General features: G+C 44.5%; 1 protein-coding gene across 1 annotated transcript in view; it reads left to right on the plus strand.

The window, feature by feature from the left end:
- The window catches only part of LOC115165511 (receptor tyrosine-protein kinase erbB-3-like), a 40,375-nt gene that overhangs the window by 12,020 nt on the left and 8,443 nt on the right, over nt 1-19,912 (plus strand). The window contains exons 4-22 of the mRNA XM_029718687.1: nt 3,562-3,696; nt 3,879-3,941; nt 4,087-4,205; nt 4,561-4,702; nt 4,909-5,022; nt 5,461-5,578; nt 5,678-5,751; nt 5,957-6,047; nt 6,429-6,437; nt 9,513-9,715; nt 9,875-10,007; nt 10,153-10,246; nt 11,448-11,605; nt 11,682-11,735; nt 12,902-13,043; nt 13,205-13,423; nt 13,708-13,893; nt 15,561-15,719; nt 15,838-15,919. Of these exons, the coding sequence (XP_029574547.1) occupies nt 3,562-3,696; nt 3,879-3,941; nt 4,087-4,205; nt 4,561-4,702; nt 4,909-5,022; nt 5,461-5,578; nt 5,678-5,751; nt 5,957-6,047; nt 6,429-6,437; nt 9,513-9,715; nt 9,875-10,007; nt 10,153-10,246; nt 11,448-11,605; nt 11,682-11,735; nt 12,902-13,043; nt 13,205-13,423; nt 13,708-13,893; nt 15,561-15,719; nt 15,838-15,919 (2,295 nt within the window). The remainder of the gene's footprint in view (nt 1-3,561; nt 3,697-3,878; nt 3,942-4,086; nt 4,206-4,560; nt 4,703-4,908; nt 5,023-5,460; nt 5,579-5,677; nt 5,752-5,956; nt 6,048-6,428; nt 6,438-9,512; nt 9,716-9,874; nt 10,008-10,152; nt 10,247-11,447; nt 11,606-11,681; nt 11,736-12,901; nt 13,044-13,204; nt 13,424-13,707; nt 13,894-15,560; nt 15,720-15,837; nt 15,920-19,912) is intronic.

Here is a 19,912-nt window from a genome sequence, read left to right on the forward strand (position 1 = left end):
GTGTTTGTCAGACAATGAGACATCCTGAAAATAGGTCTTCTCGCGTAAACTTCTGTAGCGTCCGAACGGTTTGATGGTTTGAATAGAAGTATGAAGGTAGGTTTGTGCCACACAAAAAGGGATTAAATATGTGTAAAAAAAAGGACAGATTTAGTACAGACACTTCAAAACCTTGTTTCATATGATTGATTTTTTGACTGTCCCTTTTGCCATTTACTGTATGAATGTGTTATTCAATGCTTTTCTATGGGTTTTAGTAGTAAGCGCCAAAATCTATATCCCTCCCCCCTGCACCTTGGGTCAAAGAGAGAGCCAGGCGGAGCCAAGCTCCAGCACCTTATGGGTCTAACAAGGAGTAGGATAGGAAGGAGGATAAAAGTACTAACCCCAACCCCAACCCTGGCTTCATGTCCTCAACTTGGTTCAACCCCAACCCCAACCCTGGCTTCATGTCCTCAACTTGGTTCAACCCCAACCCTAACCCTAATCATAGCCATAACCCTAACCCTAATCCTAATCCTAACCCTAACCCTAATCCTAACCCTAACCCTAATCCTAACCCTAACCCTAATCCTAACCATAACCATAATTCTAGCCATAACCATAATCCTAGCCATAACCATAATCCTAGCCATAACCCTAATCTTAGCCATAACCCTGATTTTAGAGAGAGAACTAAAAGAGGACTTCTGAAATGAGGAAAAGCTACAGAGACGTAGGAGAAATGAGAGAGAGAACAGAGGTGAAGAGATGCCAGACACGGAGGACAAATTGTGTGGGTGGCAGGAGCCAGGAATCTCTGGTGATTACTGTAAAACACCACACCCTCAGTGTGCAGACAGGTGTGTAATGGAACATGGCAGGGGAGGGGGGTTAGGGGTGAGAAGGAGGAGTGAAGGGGAATTGATGGTAAAGACCTGACCAATGACTTTAGTGTTAAAGCAGAACTTCAAGTTATTCCCAACAACACTGGATTTCACCTGTAGTTCGCGGTGTGTTTCCGTGTGTTTGTGTACCTGCCTCATATGTCACAACCCCTCCAACCTCCAGGGAGAGGTTCTGGGAGCAGCTCCTCCCTACATGCTCCAGCATGTCGTGGTTATTGTTTAATGAAAGGGAGGTCTAATTGGAACTGTCTTAGTGTAACACAGATTTGTTCTTCCTCTCTCACAGTCTCTCTGTCTCTGTCTCCCTATCTCTTTCCCTCCCTCCCCATCTATCTCAATTTCAATTTAAAGGCTTTTATTGGCATATGTTTACATTGCCAAAGCAAGTGAAATAGGTAAAAAACAAAATGAAATAAACAATAAAAAATGTACTTTAAACATTACACTTCCAAAACTTTCAAAATAATAAAATCATTTCAAATGTCATATTATGTAATACACAGTGTTGTAATGATGTGCAAAGTACAAAAGACTAGCTAGCCCCCCAGACTGACTGGCTCCAGGACTAGCTAGCCCCCAGACTGACTGGCTCCAGGACTAGCTAGCCCCCAGACTGACTGGCTCCAGGACTAGCTAGCCCCCAGACTGACTGGCTCCAGGACTAGCTAGCCCCCAGACTGACTGGCTCCAGGACTAGCTAGCCCCCAGACTGACTGGCTCCAGGACTAGCTAGCCCCCAGACTGACTGGCTCCAGGACTAGCTAGCCCCCAGACTGACTGGCTCCAGGACTAGCTAGCCCCCCAGACTGACTGGCTCCAGGACTAGCTAGCCCCCCAGACTGACTGGCTCCAGGACTAGCTAGCCCCCAGACTGACTGGCTCCAGGACTAGCTAGCCCCCTAAATATAGGTTATATTTACAATGGTGTTTGTTCTTCACTGGTTGCCTTTTTCTTGTGGCAACAGGTCACAAATCTTGCTGCTGTGATGGCACACTGTGATATTTCACCCAATAGATATGGGAGTTTATCCAAATTTGTTTTCAAATTCTTTGTGGGTCTGTGTAATCTGAGAGAAATATGTGTCTCTAATATGGTCATACAGGAAGTACAGCTCAGTTTCCACCTCATTTTGTGGGCAGTGTACACATAGCCTGTCTTCTCTTGAGCCAGGTCTGCCTTCGGCGGCCTTTCTCAATAGCAAGGCTTTGCTCACTAAGTCTGTACATAGTCAACGCTTTCCTTAAATTTGGGTCAGTCACAGTGGTCAGGTATTCTGCCACTGTGTACTCTCTGTTTAGGGACAAATAGCATTCTAGTTTGCTCAGTTTTTTTGTAAATTCTTTCCAATTTGTCAAGTAATTATCTTTTTGTTTTCTCGTGATTTGGTTGGGTCTAATTGTGTTGCTGTCCTGGGGCTCTGTGGGGTGTGTTTGTGTTTGTGAACAGAGCCCCAGGACCAGCTTGCTTAGGGGACTCTTCTCCAGGTTCATCTCTCTGTAGGTGATGGCTTTGCTATGGAAGGTTTGGGAATCGCTTCCATTTAGGTGGTTGTAGAATTTAACGGCTCTTTTCTGGATTTTGATAATTAGCGTTTATTGGCTTAATTCTGCTCTGCATGCATTATTTGGTGTTCTACGTTGTACAATGAGGATATTTTTGCAGAATTCTACATGCAGAGTTTCAATTTGGTGTTGTTCCCATTTTGTGAATTCTTGGTTGGTGAGCGGACCCCAGACCTCACTACCATAAAGAGCAATGTGTTCGATAACTTTAGCCAGATCCTAATTGGTATGTCGAATTTTATGTACCTTTTGATAGTATAGAAGACTCTTCTTGCCTTGTCTCTCAGATCGTTCACAGCTTTGTGGAAGTTACCTGTGGCGCTGATGTTTAGGCGGTGGTGTCTAGATGATATTTGAGTTCGTGGTCCTGGCAACTGGACCTTTTTTGGAACACCATTATTTTTTCTTACTGAGATTTACTGTTAGGGCCCAGGTCTGACAGAATCTGTGCAGAAGATCTATGTGCTGCTGTTGGCCCTCCTTGTTTGGTGACAGAAGCACCAGATCATCAACAAACAGTAGACATTTGACTTCAGATTCTAGTAGGGGGAGGCTGGGTGCTCTAGACCGTTCTAGTGCCCTCGCCAATTCGTTGATATTTATGTTGAAGAGGGTGGGGCTTAAGCTGCATCCTTGTCTCACCCCCCGGCTCTGTGGAAAGAAATGTGTGTGTTTTTTGCCCATTTTAACCACACACTTGTTGTTTGTGTACATGGATTTTATAATGTCGTATATTTTTCCCCAACACCACTTTCCATCAATTTGTATAGCAGACCCTCATGCCAAATTGAGTCGAAAGCTTTTTGAAATCAACAAAGAAGACTTTGCCTTTGTTTTGGTTTGTTTGTCAATTAGGTTGTGCAGGGTGAATACGTGGTCTCTCGTATGGTAATTGGGTAAAAAGACAATTTGACATTTGTATATTTTATCATTTCATTTAGGATACCATCAACCCCACAGGCCTTTTTGGGTTGGAGGGTTTGTATTTTGTCTTGTAGTTCATTCTCTCTCTCTCTCACTCTCTCTCTCTCTCTCTCTCTCTCTCTCTCTCTCTCTCTCTCTCTCTCTCTCTCTCTCTCTCTCTCTCTCTCTCTCTCTCTCTCGTCTACAGAAATTCTGGAGGGGGGTGTCCAGATCGTCAACAACAGGTTCCTGAGCTATGGTCCCTGGGTAAACTGGGATGACATTGTGAGGGACAGGGATAGGGCCAAGGCTCCCATTGACATCCAGTACAACGGCCAGAGAGGTCAGTGCCTGTCCACTAGAATAGGTGGTTAGAGCCTGATCTGGAAAATGCTAAAAGAGATCAGGATTCCAATTGAGATTCCGAACTCTGGCTAGACCATGAACTTTGACCTCTTTGACCTCTGTTCTTGGGTCAGCCATTGGCTGCTATATCTGACTGATAATGATGTTCCATGTGTGTAGGGCCTTGTCACCCTTCCTGTGGGGAGAACTGCTGGGGGTCTGGTGAAGAACACTGCCAGATCTGTGAGTTCTCTGCCTGCTTTTCATCTGGGTGTGCCACCTCTCATTCTATCTCTTTCTTTTTCTCTCTCTCTCACCGTCTTGTCATATATTGTCACATGCTGTCCTACACTATCCTGTCACTGACCTCCCTCTCTGTACCCCTCAGTGACTAAGACGGTGTGCGCCCCTCAGTGTAATGGCCGCTGTTTTGGGACAAGCCCCAGGGACTGCTGTCACATAGAATGTGCAGGGGGCTGCACTGCGTCTCAGGACATGGACTGCTTTGTGAGTGCTTTTCTGTCTTTCCTACAGAGAAGCTAGTCATTCAGAAAGGAGTAGTGATTTAACAGTAATTTAACCTTAATAGCTGAATAGAGAGTCCACAGCCGCGACGCCACCATTATTACATATATCGGAACCTCATTTAATTGGCTACTTATTGAGTTATCAAGTCATGGACGTATGTCAGAACACCCACTGTATGGCATGTGCAGCTTTGAGGCTTTGAACTGTGTAGCACAGTTCTGTAACAGCTGATGAAGTAGCTCATTTACAGTAAGAAAGCTAATATAGATTACTTCATGAGAAGGTTCATGATTCATTCTAAATTGTATGTGCGTGTCTACCTTCCTACTCTCAGGCGTGCAGTCACTTCAACGACTCAGGCTCCTGTGTGCCCCAGTGTCCCCAGACTCTGATCTATAACAAGCAGACGTTTCAGATGGAGACGAACCCCAACGCCAAGTATCAGTACGGATCCATTTGTGTCTCCCACTGCCCCAGTGAGTACCCTTGTGTGTGTGTGTTTTTATCTTTATTCTCATATTCTTCTTCTCGTGTTCTCGTACTAAGCTGGTATCTGGGTATTTTTCTTAACACTGAACCAGCCAAGTGACATCAAGAACATCCAAGCCACTGCATGGTTCTGAATTCATGTGAATAGATGCCTCTGTATCTTCTTCTCCTCTGCCCTCTTTCCCCCATACAGCCCACTTCGTGGTGGACGGCAGCTCCTGTGTGAGTGGTTGTCCTCCAGACAAGAAGGAGGTGGAGAGGACTGGTCAGAGGCAGTGTGAGCTCTGTGGAGGGCTGTGCCCTAAAGGTAATCCAACACAGTCAATACACTAACACACCCTGGCCCAATCCCAGATAGTCTCTCCTCGATTCCTCTCTCCTCGCCTACTACTCAAGCCACGTTGGAGGTGAAGGTCTGAGGTCCCTCTGAGTTTTGAGAAGGAGGAAAGGATGTGAGGATATTGAGAAATAGTCCCTGTAGTGGCTACATTCACTTTCAATGGTTGATTTATAGCTGCTAAATGAAGGTTGTTTGTGCAGGAATTTCATGCTGTTATTTTTGATAGTTTGGACATGACTCATGAGAGTGGAATAACTGTTGAGGGATTCTTCATACACAAGCCTGCAAGAGTTGCCTGAGCACAGAGACAGATTTATTCATTGATTGATCCCAAACTAGCCTGTGAGGGCACAGGGCCTGAGCACAGAGACAGATTGATTAATTGATTCATTGATCCCAAACTAGCCTGTGAGGGCACAGGGCCTGAGCACAGACAGACGGTGGACTCCAGTAACATTGACAGCTTCATCAACTGCACCAAGATACAGGGCAGTCTGCACTTCCTGGTCACAGGGATCCTTGGGTAAGTGAGTTCATCGCACTGGAAGCGTTGTAGTTTGATTGCTGCATTACGTAGCATTATCAGTACATGAACAGTAGATGTGCTCTGTGTATTGTTCAGTGATGACTATAAGAATATCCCACCTCTGGACCCTAAGAAGCTGGAAGTCTTCCGCTCTGTGCAGGAGATAACAGGTGTGTGTTTGTGTGTGTGTGTGTGCCTTAAGAGGTCTGTTTTCCTCTTACCAACCTTAAACTTAGCTTTTTTCCTCTCCTACAGCATGTTGCTTTGTTGTTATACAGTATAACCAGAAATTGAAATCACAGTCTGTCCAGCATGTGACTGTGTATATTTGCATTTGTGTAAACTATGTTTGCTTGCCCATTGTCTGCTGTCCAGATATCCTAGCCATCCAGTCGTGGCCTAAAGAGCTGTCAGATCTGTCAGTGTTCTCCAGTCTTACCACCATACAGGGAAGATCTCTTCACAAGTAAGGTGGTGTGTGTGTGTGTGTGTGTGTGTGTGTGTGTGTGTGTGTGTGTGTGTGTGTGTGTGTGTGTGTGGGTGTGTGTGTGTGTGGGTGTGTGTGTGTGTGTGGGTGTGTGTGTGTGTGCATGTTTGTGTGCGTATGCACGTGTGACTGCATGTGTGTATGAAAGAAAGTCCATATTTGTATATAACTCAAATGTCATTCTGTTTTGTTACATGTCATTTAATCCACCCAGTCTGTCCTCTGTTTGCTTTAATAATACCAGAAGCTGCTTTTTCGTCAACAGCTCATGTCATGCATGTCACTAGAGTATGTAATCTCTCTATCTCTCTTTATGTATCTCACCTTCCTGTCCACTCTGCTCCTGATGTCCCTCTCCAGCGCAAAGAGGTATGGCCTGAGCTGTGTGTGACTCCGTAACTTTTTGCTTAACCAAAGCATGGCCTTAAGGCTGACTAATACAGATAGTTGTTACTGTGATGTTGCAGTATCTTAATGCAACTTCCTATTGCAGTTTTAGTTTCTACCACAAATACATTTTTATTTAATTGAATGTGTTGTTCTAGTCTCCTTCTGAGGTTTAAGGATGCTTTTTTTTCCATTTGAGGTAAATTGATGATGCAGTATGTGGCTGCATTTAGACAGGTAGCCCAATTCTGATCTTTTTTCCTCTAATTGGTCTTTGACCAGTCAAATCAGATCTTTTCACATCACCTCTTTTTCAGAGCTGATCTGATTGGTCAAGAGACCAATTAGTTAAAAGAGATCAGAATTGGGCAGCCTGTCTAAATGCAGCCAGGTCTTTTCTCACCAACTATGTTCTGATCTTTTTGTCGGAATTTCGAAAAAATACAGATTCCGATTTTGACACACTGAACCATTCACACCAAGTCCGATGCGTTTTTCCCTCCATTTTTCTGAAAAATTGTCAGAACGTCACCAACACTGCTGCGGCCATTCTCAGGTGCAAAATGTTCAATTTGATCAAAGTGGCTAGAGAGGATGCAGTAATGAGAGAAAAATAATGTACTACTGGAACAAATGATATACTACTGGAACAAATAATATACTACTGGAACAAATGATATACTACTGGAACAAATGATATACTACTGTAAAAAATGATATACTACTGTAAATAATGATATACTACTGAAAATATTAGGATAGGCTATTCATCCAATAGGATGAATCATGAAAGGAGCTTGGCTTTGTTGCACCCCATTTAATAAGAGAGGAAATGTAAAAATAGCACCTGTCGTCAGTCCTCGCACATACGCTGACCATCAAGACACATGCTGCCTACACTTTTCTTTCTATCTGGTTAAAGAGATGAAGTCCAGACTTTCTGAATGGACATAGAGAATTAGCCAACTCACACACACACACCCACCCATCTAAAAGGACCCGTCAATCAAAGCCGCCTGCAGCGCATCTCATATAAGCAAATCACATTTATTCTTTCCCACACTGTATTAAAAACCTTGCCTTAGCTTCAAATCCTTTCTGTAGGATATCAAACTAGTCTTCATTATAGGATCATGCTAAATCAATGTAGCCTATAAAAAAAAATGACGAGAAAAGTTTTAAGGGGTAGATAGAGCCTGTCCATAGCCTAATGATCAGCTTGTCCATAGCCTGTCCATAGTCTAAGGATCAGGCGTTGATACATTTCAGTGAAGCAGTGATATAGGCTATATGACGATGAAACTAACAACCATTAGAAAATAGAAACACAGGCACGCAACCTGTCCATAGCCTAATGATCAGCCTGTCCATAGCCTAATGATCAGCTTGTCCATAGCCTAATGATCAGCCTGTCCATAGCCTAATGATCAGCTTGTCCATAGCCTAATGATCAGCCTGTCCATAGCCTAATGATCAGCCTGTCCATAGCCTAATGATCAGCCTGTCCATAGCCTAATGATCAGCCTGTCCATAGCCTAATGATCAGCCTGTCCATAGCCTAATGATCAGCCTGTCCATAGCCTAATGACCAGCCTGTCCATAGTCTAATGATCAGCCTGTCCATAGCCTAATGATCAGCCTGTCCATAGCCTAATGATCAGCCTGTCCATAGCCTAATGATCAGCCTGTCCATAGTCTAAGGATCAGGCGTTGATACATTTCAGTGAAGCAATGGGTGGATATGTTGACACTTTAATTTGAGTGCTTTATCTAAATCTGTGCAACCACTTATTGAAAAGTTTTTTTTGTCTCTGTCTTTTAGGCTTGCCTATAACACAAGTGGTCTAGGCCTAGATTAACTTTTGCAGGCCTGTAATATATAGCCTCATACACTGTATAGGCTATATGATTGACGGATGAATATATTCTTGAATATAGTCTTCTTCACTGTTCTGTTCTTGCACAATTCATGCATCTCTGCTGGCCTGTCTCTTCCCTCTCTCTAGCTCTTGAATGTGTAGCCTATATATAGACAATGAACAGCAATATACACTTAGTTTATTAAGTACACCAATCTAGTACTGGGTTGGTCACCCCCTTTGCTTCCAGAAAAGCCTGAATTAATTGTGGCATGGAAACGTTGCTGAAAAACATTCCCCACACCATTACACCACCGCCACCAGCCTGTACCGTAGACACCAGGCAGGACGGGGCCATTGAGCTGATAGGAGTGGAACCCAGTGTGGTCATCTGCTGCAACTTATTTTAGGCCATTTTTTCAAACTTAGGTCTATTCAAGGAGAGTAGTATCAATTGATTGTCTTGCTTGCTGAATGGCTATACAATAGGCTACAGTGTTGGCAATGGACTGGAGGGGAAGTTTGATTGGAAAGAGTGATGTGTGGCTCTGGTGTGGTGTGATCACATTGGCTAAATTGATACATTGCTGCACAGCAAACTTAAAAAAATATATATGTCACAACCGTCGCTTAAATAACTGGACCAAGCCGCATCGTGAGTAGAGTTCCACATATTTATTACAGTGAAACTTCAAAACAACAAACAATTAACGATCGTGCAAAACAAAGGCACTCACACAAAACAATATCCCACATCGCAGGTGGGAAATAGAACACACTCAGTATGATCCCCAATTAGAGGTAACGATTATCAGCTGCCTCTAATTTGGAACCATACACATACACCAACATAGAAATAAACTAACTAGAAATCCCCCTAGTCACGCCCTGACCTAAAAACCATAGACAACCCCGAGGGCTCTCTATGATCAGGGCGTGACTGTCAGTGGCAGTGTCCCAGATAACAATTTCTATTGGTGAACAGTTTATTTTCTCGTGCAAAAAGATGCAAAAATCAAACCCGTTCCAAGTAAATAATAATTGATGGATTGCGGCAGGACGATATTTAGCAATTGGTGTGAACAGTGTCATAAACAAGACGTGCTCGTACCTGAATAAGGGACTTGTTGAGAAAGGGCCTTTAGAGGTCGTTTTACTTCTGTTTTCCTCTTACCAATCTCAAACTTTTCTCCTCCAGGCGTTTCTCTCTGATGGTCATGCGTGTTGCGTCCATCACCTCTCTGGGTCTGCGTTCCCTGAGAGAGATCAGTGACGGCAACGTGTACCTCAGCCACAACGCCAAACTGTGTTACCACCACACCGTCAACTGGACACGCCTGTTCACCGGGCACGCCACAAGCCTCAACGACATCAAGGACAACAGGCCTCTGAGAGAGTGTGGTGGGACATCTCAGCTACTAGCTGTTTCAATCTTTCAGGGCCATATTCTGACCTGAGATCTGCACGTTGAACGAGTTGACTTCAATTATGATTTAAGTGAAAGTCAGAGTTGCACGTACTTATCTCAACTCTGAATCATGTTGTTGTTGTTGTTTACAGTTGAGGAGGGTCACGTGTGTGACCCACTGTGTTCAGACTCAGGCTGCTGGGGCCCGGGGCCTGACCAGTGTCTCTCCTGCAGGAACCACAGCCGAGACTCTACCTGTGTGGCACACTGCAACTTCTACACAGGGTCAGTGGGAGGGACCGTTATGTGTGTGTGTGTTACTTGTGTGTGAGGTGTGAGAGAGATCAAAATTGAGATAGAGTTGGCTGGGTGTGTGTGTGTGTGTGTGTGTGCGTGTGTTTAACCATCTGTTGTGTCCCTCCACCACCAGTCAGCCCAGGGAGTTTGCGGGACCAAAGGGGGAGTGTGTCGCCTGTCATCCAGAATGCCAACCGCAGTATGGGAGGGATAGCTGCACTGGACCGGTATACAAACTCTCTGTCTCTTTCTCTCTCTCTTGGTATTCTATCTCTTTCGTCCCATCTCTCACTCTCTATCTCTCACTCTTGTCCTCTTGATGTCTCTCTCAATCTCCCTATCAACTAAACCTCACTGCTAGCTTCACATATACAGTCTAGAAGTGAAAGTACAGAAAGGATATTGGCTGAGATCTAATACTTTGACACTGTTCTTGGCTTTTCATTCTCTCATTCGTCAGATGATTGTGGTACATGACTGTACTGTAGCAGCCAACTCAGTCAGGAAACATCTCCTCCCACATAGTTTCTACATTAGTCTCTGTAAACATTGGCTTTTTTGTGATATTACTGGACTGTGAAATATAAGGTGATATAGGCATTTGTTTGCTTTTGGCTTATCAGCATTTCTCCCTAATCTTCTAGGACATTGTATTGTAACTTTAAACGGTGATGACTCATTCGGAAGTTAACCCACACACACCTTTCCACATCACATACCATGCACATGACGTCATGCACCGGGGCGGCAGGTAGCCTAGTGGTTAGAGTGTTGGGCCAGTAACTGAAAGGTTGCTAGATCAAATCCCTGAGCTGCCAAGCTAAAAATCTATCGTTCTGCCCCTGAACAAGGCAGTTAACCCACTGTTCCTAGGCCGTCATTGAAAATAAGAATTTGTTCTTAACTGACTTGCCTAGTTAAATAAAGGTTAAATAATAATAAAAAAAATATATATATAATAGGATTAACACCAGGCCTCACCAAAAAGGCTGGACTATTTTCTCCTTCCTTTTAGGATTCCATACTGCAGTATATTGGTTAGTATATTAGATATCACAAATCACATCGATATCAGCTTCTGTTTCTTGATCTGGCTGAGTGTCAAAAAATGTGTTTGAGAGATACATTAGAGAAAGAGTGTTGTATTATTTCACTGTTCATTAATATAATGGATAAAATGCCCTCTTCTCTGACATTGGTAAGTGATTTCTCTCTCTCTCCACCACCCCCTCTCTCCTTCTTTCTCCCCCTCCCTCTCTCGCGCTCCCCTTCTTCTCTCGCTCTCCACCACCCCCTCTCTCCTTCTTTCTCCCCCTCCCTCCCTCTCTCGCTCTCCCCTCCCTCTCTCGCTCTCCATCACCCCCTCTCTCCTTTCTCCCCCTCCCTGTCTCGCGCTCCCCTCCCCCCATTTCTCTCCCTCTCTCTCAGGGGTCTGATGAGTGTGTGATGTGTTCCAGTCTGAGAGACGGTCCTCACTGTGTGTTCTCCTGCCCCAGTGGGGTGAACGGAGAGAACGGGCAGTTCATCTACAAATACCCCAACAAGGACAGCTACTGTGAGCCCTGCCATGTCAACTGCACACAGGGGTGAGTGTGTGTGCGTGTGCATGTGTGTTTGAGTGTGTGTGTGCGCAATAGAGTGACACTGTGCATCTTGTTGCAGGTGTTCGGGTCCAGGGTTGAGTGACTGTATAGACAACACTAGACAGTCCACTAGGTGAGTGACTGTATAGACAACACTAGACAGTCCACTAGGTGAGTGACTGTATAGACAACACTAGACAGTCCACTAGGTGAGTGACTGTATAGACAACACTAGACAGTCCACTAGGTGAGTGACTGTATAGACAACACTAGACAGTCCACTAGGTGAGTGACTGTATAGACAACACTAGACAGTCCACTAGGTGAGTGTCTCTCCCTGCTGGTGGGTATATACACACACACACCCCATTCAAACACACACACACACACACACTCAAACACACACACACACCCCATTCAAACACACACACACACACACACACACACACACACTCAAACACACACACACCCCCCATTCAAACACACACACACACACACACTCAAACACACACACACCCCCATTCAAACACACACACACACACACCCCCCATTCAAACACACACACACACCCCATTCAAACACACACACACACACACACTCAAACACACACACACCCCCATTCAAACACACACACACACACACACACCCCATTCAAACACACACACACACACTCAAACACACACACACCCCCCATTCAAACACACACACACAAACACACTCAAACACACACACACCCCCCATTCAAACACACACACACACTCAAACACACACACACACCCCGCATTCAAACATACACACACACACTCAAACACACACACCCCATTCAAACACACACACACACACACTCAAACACACACACACCCCCCATTCAAACACACACACACACACACACACACACACTCAAACACACACACACACGCCATTCAAACACACACACACAAACACACTCAAACACACACCCCCCCCATTCAAACACACACACACACTCAAACACACACACACCCCATTCAAACACACACACACACACACACACACAAACACACTCAAACACACACACACCCCCCATTCAAACACACACACTCAAACACACACACACACACACCCCATTCAAACACACACACACACACTCAAACACACACACACACCCCCCATTCAAACACACACACACACTCAAACACACACACACCCCATTCAAACACACACACACACACTCAAACACACACACACCCCCCATTCAAACACACACACACACAAACACACTCAAACACACAACGGACATTTACACATTTTCTCCTGTAGCACTCAGATCACAGGGATAGCGTTGGGAGTGCCGGCTGCCCTCATAGTCTGCCTGGCATTGTTTGTGTTGGGCATGCTGTACCACCGTGGCCGGGCCATCCGCAGGAAGAGAGCCATGAGGAGGTACCTGAAGAGTGAGGAGGTGAGATTGAAAAATATATGTCAAATTCAATAGAATACTGGTATATTTCTACAACATAACTGAAAGGTAGTCTGCAGAGTTGTGGGACACATTGGACATATCCCAAAAATCTTTCCAAACTCGCAGTATAAATGTAACTGGTCTGTGTGTGTTGTTAAAAGAGTTTTGAGCCGCTGGGGCCAGGAGAGAAAGGGGCTAACGTTCATGCCCGGATCCTGAGGGCCCCAGAGCTGAAGAAGGTCAAAGCCCTTGGCTCTGGAGTGTTTGGCACCGTACACAAAGGCCTGTGGATCCCTGAGGGAGACTCAGTGAAGATTCCTGTAGCCATTAAGACCATCCAGGACCACACAGGCAGACAGACCTTCACTGAGATCACTGATGTAAGAACCACACACTCATAACACACAGACACTCAGTAACAATACTAACGTCTGAATGGAATCCACTACAATTCCTAGTCACCAGATATGTTTGTGTAAGGGAGGTGGGTTTTATTGAAGAGTAACCTTGCATGAGACATAAATACTTGTGTTAACTCCATGAGCTAATGCCTGGGCTTTAGCTCACCAAGCTAACACAGTCTCGTGGTGTGTAGGAGATCCTGTCTGATTCCCTCTCCCTCTCTCTCTCCCTTGCTCTCGTTCTCTCTGTGTGTCCTCTGCAGCACATGTTGTCCATGGGCAGTCTAGACCACCCGTATATCGTCAGGCTCTTAGGTGTCTGTCCAGGTGCCAGTCTCCAGCTGGTCACCCAGCTCAGCAGCCAGGGGTCCTTACTGAAGCACATCAGGCACCACAGGGACAACCTGGATCCACAGAGGCTCCTCAACTGGTGTGTACAGATAGCTAAGGTGAGGTCATGATCACTAAAGGGTAGAACCATTTTTGGTTCCAGGTGGTTTTCCCCTCAAAGAACCCAGAACACTTTAAGGGTGTTTTCACATATAGTCCTCTTTAAAATAACCAATCTCAGTCCTCTTTAAAATAACCAATCTCAGTCCTCTTTAAAATAACCAATCTCAGTCCTCTTTAAAGTAACCAATCTCAGTCCTCTTTAAAGTAACCAATCTCAGTCCTCTTTAAAATAACCAATCTCAGTCCTCTTTAAAGTAACCAATCTCAGTCCTCTTTAAAGTAACCAATCTCAGTCCTCTTTAAAATAACCAATCTCAGTCCTCTTTAAAAGAACCAATCTCAGTCCTCTTTAAAAGAACCAATCTCAGTCCTCTTTAAAGTAACCAATCTCAGTCCTCTTTAAAATAACCAATCTCAGTCCTCTTTAAAAGAACCAATCTCAGTCCTCTTTAAAAGAACCAATCTCAGTCCTCTTTAAAGTAACCAATCTCAGTCCTCTTTAAAAGAACCAATCTCAGTCCTCTTTAAAAGAACCAATCTCAGTCCTCTTTAAAAGAACCAATCTCAGTCCTCTTTAAAGTAACCAATCTCAGTCCTCTTTAAAGTGAACTCTGGGGTAAAAAATCAAAATAACTCAGTTCTCTTTGTATTCACATTGCCCTTGCCTTTGAATTTGGACTCAACCCTTTTGCCAGTTCACTTCACCTATTTTGTGGTTCCAGTCCTCTTTGCATTCACATTGCTATATTTAGAAAGGAACCAAAACCTTTTTCCAACATTCACTCAATAAACTCTGGGTTTTTCCAAAGTACAGGACAAGCCATTCCATCAAAACGTGTTATCGGACAGCCAGACATACTGTACCTAATTACATTTTGGAAGCTAATAGATTGCATTTAGTTAAAAGATGAGACAATTGTAATCAGAAGATACTATTAACATGTAAATATTATTGGTAACAGAATAAATAACAGAAGAATAACTGCAGACAATATAATGCTATATTGGAAAATGGTAAACACAATGTAGCCTACTGCTTCTTTCAGAGCTAGAATTGATTTTGTACCCTATGTTGTGATTCTCACCAAATATGTTGTTGTCTTCTCACACTATTCAAACCCCACAGTAGAATAAACAGTTTATTACACTGCTGTATTGTAGCCTATATATAACATTTAGCAAACAAATCATCTGAACTAAAAACTCTGATTATCCCGCTAACCTGTATATCCTCTTCTCTCTTTAGTGGCACCAAAGTGAGGGGTTATGTTAGGGGAAATGGTGCTGCAGAAGTCTAGTGTGTGGTGCGGGGATAATGACAAGCGAACCTGGGGAGCTTTGCGTTCACATTGTCCTAAAAAAGGGAGACCAGCCCGCGGAATTCAAGCGAACCGAACTCAGACCACCTCTCGAGATGGTCTCAGATCAGTTCGCTTTGGGGGCTCTTTTGGAGTGTTCACACTGCACAAACAATAAAGCGAACTGCACTTGGTTCACAAAAAATGTCTGAAAGGGAAAAAGTGTGAAAACACCCGAAAAAGGTTCTACCTGGAACCAAAATCAAAACAGGTTAAAAAAGGGTTTTCTTACCCTTCATGATTCTAAGACTCTTATTGAGTCTCACTGTTTCTCACTGGGTGACCTCTTGTGTGTCTGTCTTCAGGGAATGTATTACCTGGAGGAACACTGTATGGTGCACAGGAACCTGGCTGCGAGGAACGTGATGCTAAAGAATGATTACTTCGTCCAGATTTCTGACTATGGTGTGGCTGACCTGCTCTATCCTGATGACAAGAAATATGTCTACAGTGACAGTAACAAGGTAATCAGGACACACATTCACCGCTCCATTCACCTTGATTCATCAAGATAATGTATTTCACAAGTTGTTGTCCACAGTAAACAGACAAAATGAGCTTCTGTTTCTATGTTTCTTCCAGACTCCCATAAACATAAAATGGATGGCCCTGGAAAGCATCCTGTTCCGAACATACACTCATCAGAGTGACGTCTGGAGTTATGGTCAGACAGCATGGTCATAAGTGTCTGTCTGTCTGTCTGTCTGTCTGTCTGTCTGTCTGTCTGTCTGTCTGTCTGTCTGTCTGTGTCTGTGACAAATGTCTTTCTCTGTCTGTCTGTCTGTGACAAATGTCTGTCTGTCTCTGTCTGTGTCAAATGTCTGTCTGTCTGTCTGTCTGTCTGTCTGTCTGTCTGTCTGTCTGTCTGTCTGTCTGTCTGTCTGTGACAAATGTCTGTCTGTCTGTGTCAAATGTCTTTGTCTGTCTGTCTGTGTCAAATGTCTTTGTCTGTCTGTCTGTCTGTCTGTGTCAAATGTCTTTGTCTGTCTGTCTGTCTGTCTGTCTGTCTGTCTGTCTGTCTGTCTGTCTGTCTGTCTGTCTGTCTGTCTGTGTCAAATGTCTTTGTCTGTCTGTCTGTGTCAAATGTCTTTGTCTGTCTGTCTGTCTGTCTGTCTGTATCAAATGTCTTTGTCTGTCTGTCTGTCTGTCTGTCTGTCTGTCTGTCTGTCTGTCTGTCTGTCTGTCTGTCTGTCTGTGTCAAATGTCTGTCTGTCTGTCTGTCTGTGTCAAATGTCTGTCTGTCTGTCTGTGTCAAATGTCTGTCTGTCTGTCTGTGTCAAATGTCTTTGTCTGTCTGTCTGTCTGTCTGTCTGTCTGTCTGTCTGTCTGTCTGTCTGTCTGTCTGTCTGTCTGTCTGTCTGTCTGTCTGTCTGTCTGTCTGTCTGTCTGTGTCAAATGTCTGTCTGTCTTTTTATTTTATTTTATTTCACCTTTATTTAACCAGGTAGGCAAGTTGAGAACAAGTTCTCATTTACAATTGCGACCTGGCCAAGATAAAGCAAAGCAGTTCGACACATACAACAACACAGAGTTACACATGGAGTAAAACAAATATAGTCAATAATACAGTAGAAAAATAAGTCTGTGTACGATGTGAGCAAATGAGGTGAGATAAGGGAGATAAAGGTAAAAAAGTCCATGGTGGCAAAGTAAATACAATATAGCAAGTAAAACACTGGAATGGTAGATTTGTAGTAGAAGAAAGTGCAAAGTAGAAATAGAGATAATGGGGTGCAAAGGAGCAAAATAAAATAAATTAAATAAATAAATACAGTAGGGGAAGAGGTAGTTGTTTGGGCTAAATTATAGATGGGCTATGTACAGGTGCAGTGATCTGTGAGCTGCTCTGACAGCTGGTGCTTAAAGCTAGTGAGGGAGATAAGTGTTTCCAGTTTCAGAGATTTTTGTAGTTCGTTCCAGTCATTGGCAGCAGAGAACTGGAAAGAGAGACGGCCAAAGGAGGAATTGGCTTTGGGGGTGACCAGAGAGATATACCTGCTGGAGCGCGTGCTACAGGTGGGTGCTGCTATGGTGACCAGTGAGCGGAGATAAGGGGGGACTTGTAGATGACCTGGAGCCAGTGGGTTTGGCGACGATTATGAAGCGAAGACCAGCCAACGAGAGCGTACAGGTCGCAGTGGTGGGTAGTATATGGGGCTTTGGTGACAAAACGGATGGCACTGTGATAGACTGCATCCAGTTTGTTGAGTAGGGTATTGGAGGCTATTTTGTAAATGACATCGCCGAAGTCGAGGATCGGTAGGATGGTCAGTTTTACTAGGGTATATTTGGCAGCATGAGTGAAGGATGCTTTTTTTTGCGAAATAGGAAGCCAATTCTTGATTTAACTTTGGATTGGAGATGAATCATGTGAGTCTGGAAGGAGAGTTTACAGTCTAACCAGACACCTAGGTATTTGTAGTTGTCAACATATTCTAAGTCAGAACCGTCCAGAGTAGTGATGCAGGACAGGCCGGCAGGTGCAGGCAGCGAGAAGAGCCTGCATTTAGTTTTACTTGTATTTAGGAGCAGTTGGAGGCCACGGAAGGAGAGTTGTATGGCATTGAAGCTCGTCTGGAGGTTAGTTAACACAGTGTCCAAAGAAGGGCCAGAAGTATACAGAATGGTGTCGTCTGCGTAGAGGTGGATCAGAGACTCACCAGCAGCAAGAGCGACATCATTGATGTATACAGAGAAAAGAGTTGGCCCAAGAATTGAACCCTGTGGCACCCCCATAGAGACTGCCAGAGGTCCGGAAAACAGGCCCTCCGATTTGACACACTGAACTCCATCAGAGAAGTAGTTGGTGAACCAGGCGAGGCAATCATTAGAGAAACCAAGGCTATTGAGTCTGCTGATGAGGATGTGGTGATTGACAGAGTCGAAAGCTTTGGCCAGGTCAATGAAAACGGCAGCACAGTATTGTTTCTTATCGATGGCGGTTACGATATCGTTTAGGACCTTGAGCGTGGCTGAGGTGCACCCATGACCAGCTCTGAAACCAGATTGCATAGCGAAGAAGGTGCGGTGGGATTCGAAATGGTCGGTAATCTGTTTGTTGACTTGGCTTTCGAAGACCTTAGAAAGGCAGGGTAGGATGGATATAGGTCTATAGCAATTTGGGTCAAGAGTGTCCCCTCCTTTGAAGAGGGGGATGACAGCAGCTGCTTTCCAATCTATGGGAATCTCAGACGACACGAAAGAGAGGTTGAACAGGCTAGTAATAGGGGTTGCAATAATTTCGGCAGATAATTTTAGAAAGAAAGGATCCAGATTGTCTAGCCCGGCTGATTTGTAGGGGTCCAGATTTTGCAGCTCTTTCAGAACATCAGCTGAATGGATTTGGGAGAAGGAGAAATGGGGAAGGCTTGGGCGAATAGCTGTGGGGGTTGCAGTGCTGTTGACTGCAGTAGGGGTAGCCAGGTGGAAAGCATGGCCAGCCGTAGAAAAATGCTTATTGAAATTCTCAATTATAGTGGGTTTATCGGTGGTGACAGAGTTTACTATCCTCAGTGCAGTGGGCAGTTGGGAGGAGGTGTTCTTATTCTCTATGGACTTTACAATGTCCCAGAACTTTTTTGAATTTGTGTTGCAGGAAGCAAATTTCTGCTTGAAAAAGCTAGCCTTAGCTTTTCTAACTGCCTTGGTATTTTGGTTTCTAACTTCCCTGAAAAGCTGCATATCACGGGGGCTGTTTGATGCTAATGCAGAACGCCATAGGATGTTTTTGTGTTGGTTAAGGGCAGTCAGGTCTGGGGAGAACCAAGGGCTATATCTGTTCCTAATTCTAAATTTCTTGAATGGGGCATGCTTATTTAAGATGGTGAGGAAGGCATTTAAAAAAAAATAACCAGGCATCCTCTACTGACGGGATGAGGTCAATATCCTTCCAGGATACCAGGGCCAGGTCGATTAGAAAGGCAGTGATGAGTGGAGGTCGTTTGACTGCTGACCCATTAGGGATGCAGGCAATGAGGCAGTGATCGCTGAGATCTTGGTTGAAAACAGCAGAGGTGTATTTAGAGGGCAAGTTGGTTAGGATGACATCTATGAGGGTGCCAGTGTTTGCGGCTTTGGGGTTGTACCTGGTGGGTTCATTGATAATTTGTGTGAGATTGATGGCATCAAGCTTGGATTGTAGGATGGCTGGGGTATTAAGCATGTCCCAGTTTAGGTCACCTAGTAGCACGAGCTCTAAAGATAGATGGGGGGCAATCAGTTCACATATGGTGTCCAGAGCACAGCTGGGGGCCGAGGGTGGTCTATAGCAGGCGGCAACGGTGAGAGACTTGTTTTTAGAGAGATGGATTTTTAAAAGTAGAAGTTCAAATTGTTTGGGTACAGACCTGGATAGTAGGACAGAACTCTGCAGGCTATCTCTGCAGTAGATTGCAACACCGCCCCCTTTGGCCGTTCTATCTTGTCTGAAAACGTTGTAGTTAGGGATGAAGATTTCAGAGTTTTTGGTGGACTTCCTAAGCCAGGATTCAGACACGGCTAGGACATCCGGGTTGGCAGAGTGTGCTAAAGCAGTGAATAAAACAAACTTAGGGAGGAGGCTTCTAATGTTAACATGCATGAAACCAAGGCTATTACGGTTACAGAAGTCATCAAAAGAGAGCGCCTGGGGAGTAGGAGTGGAGCCAGGCACTGCAGG

This window comes from Salmo trutta, chromosome 28 (genome assembly GCF_901001165.1).
Source record: "Salmo trutta chromosome 28, fSalTru1.1, whole genome shotgun sequence".
NCBI lineage: Eukaryota > Metazoa > Chordata > Actinopteri > Salmoniformes > Salmonidae > Salmo > Salmo trutta.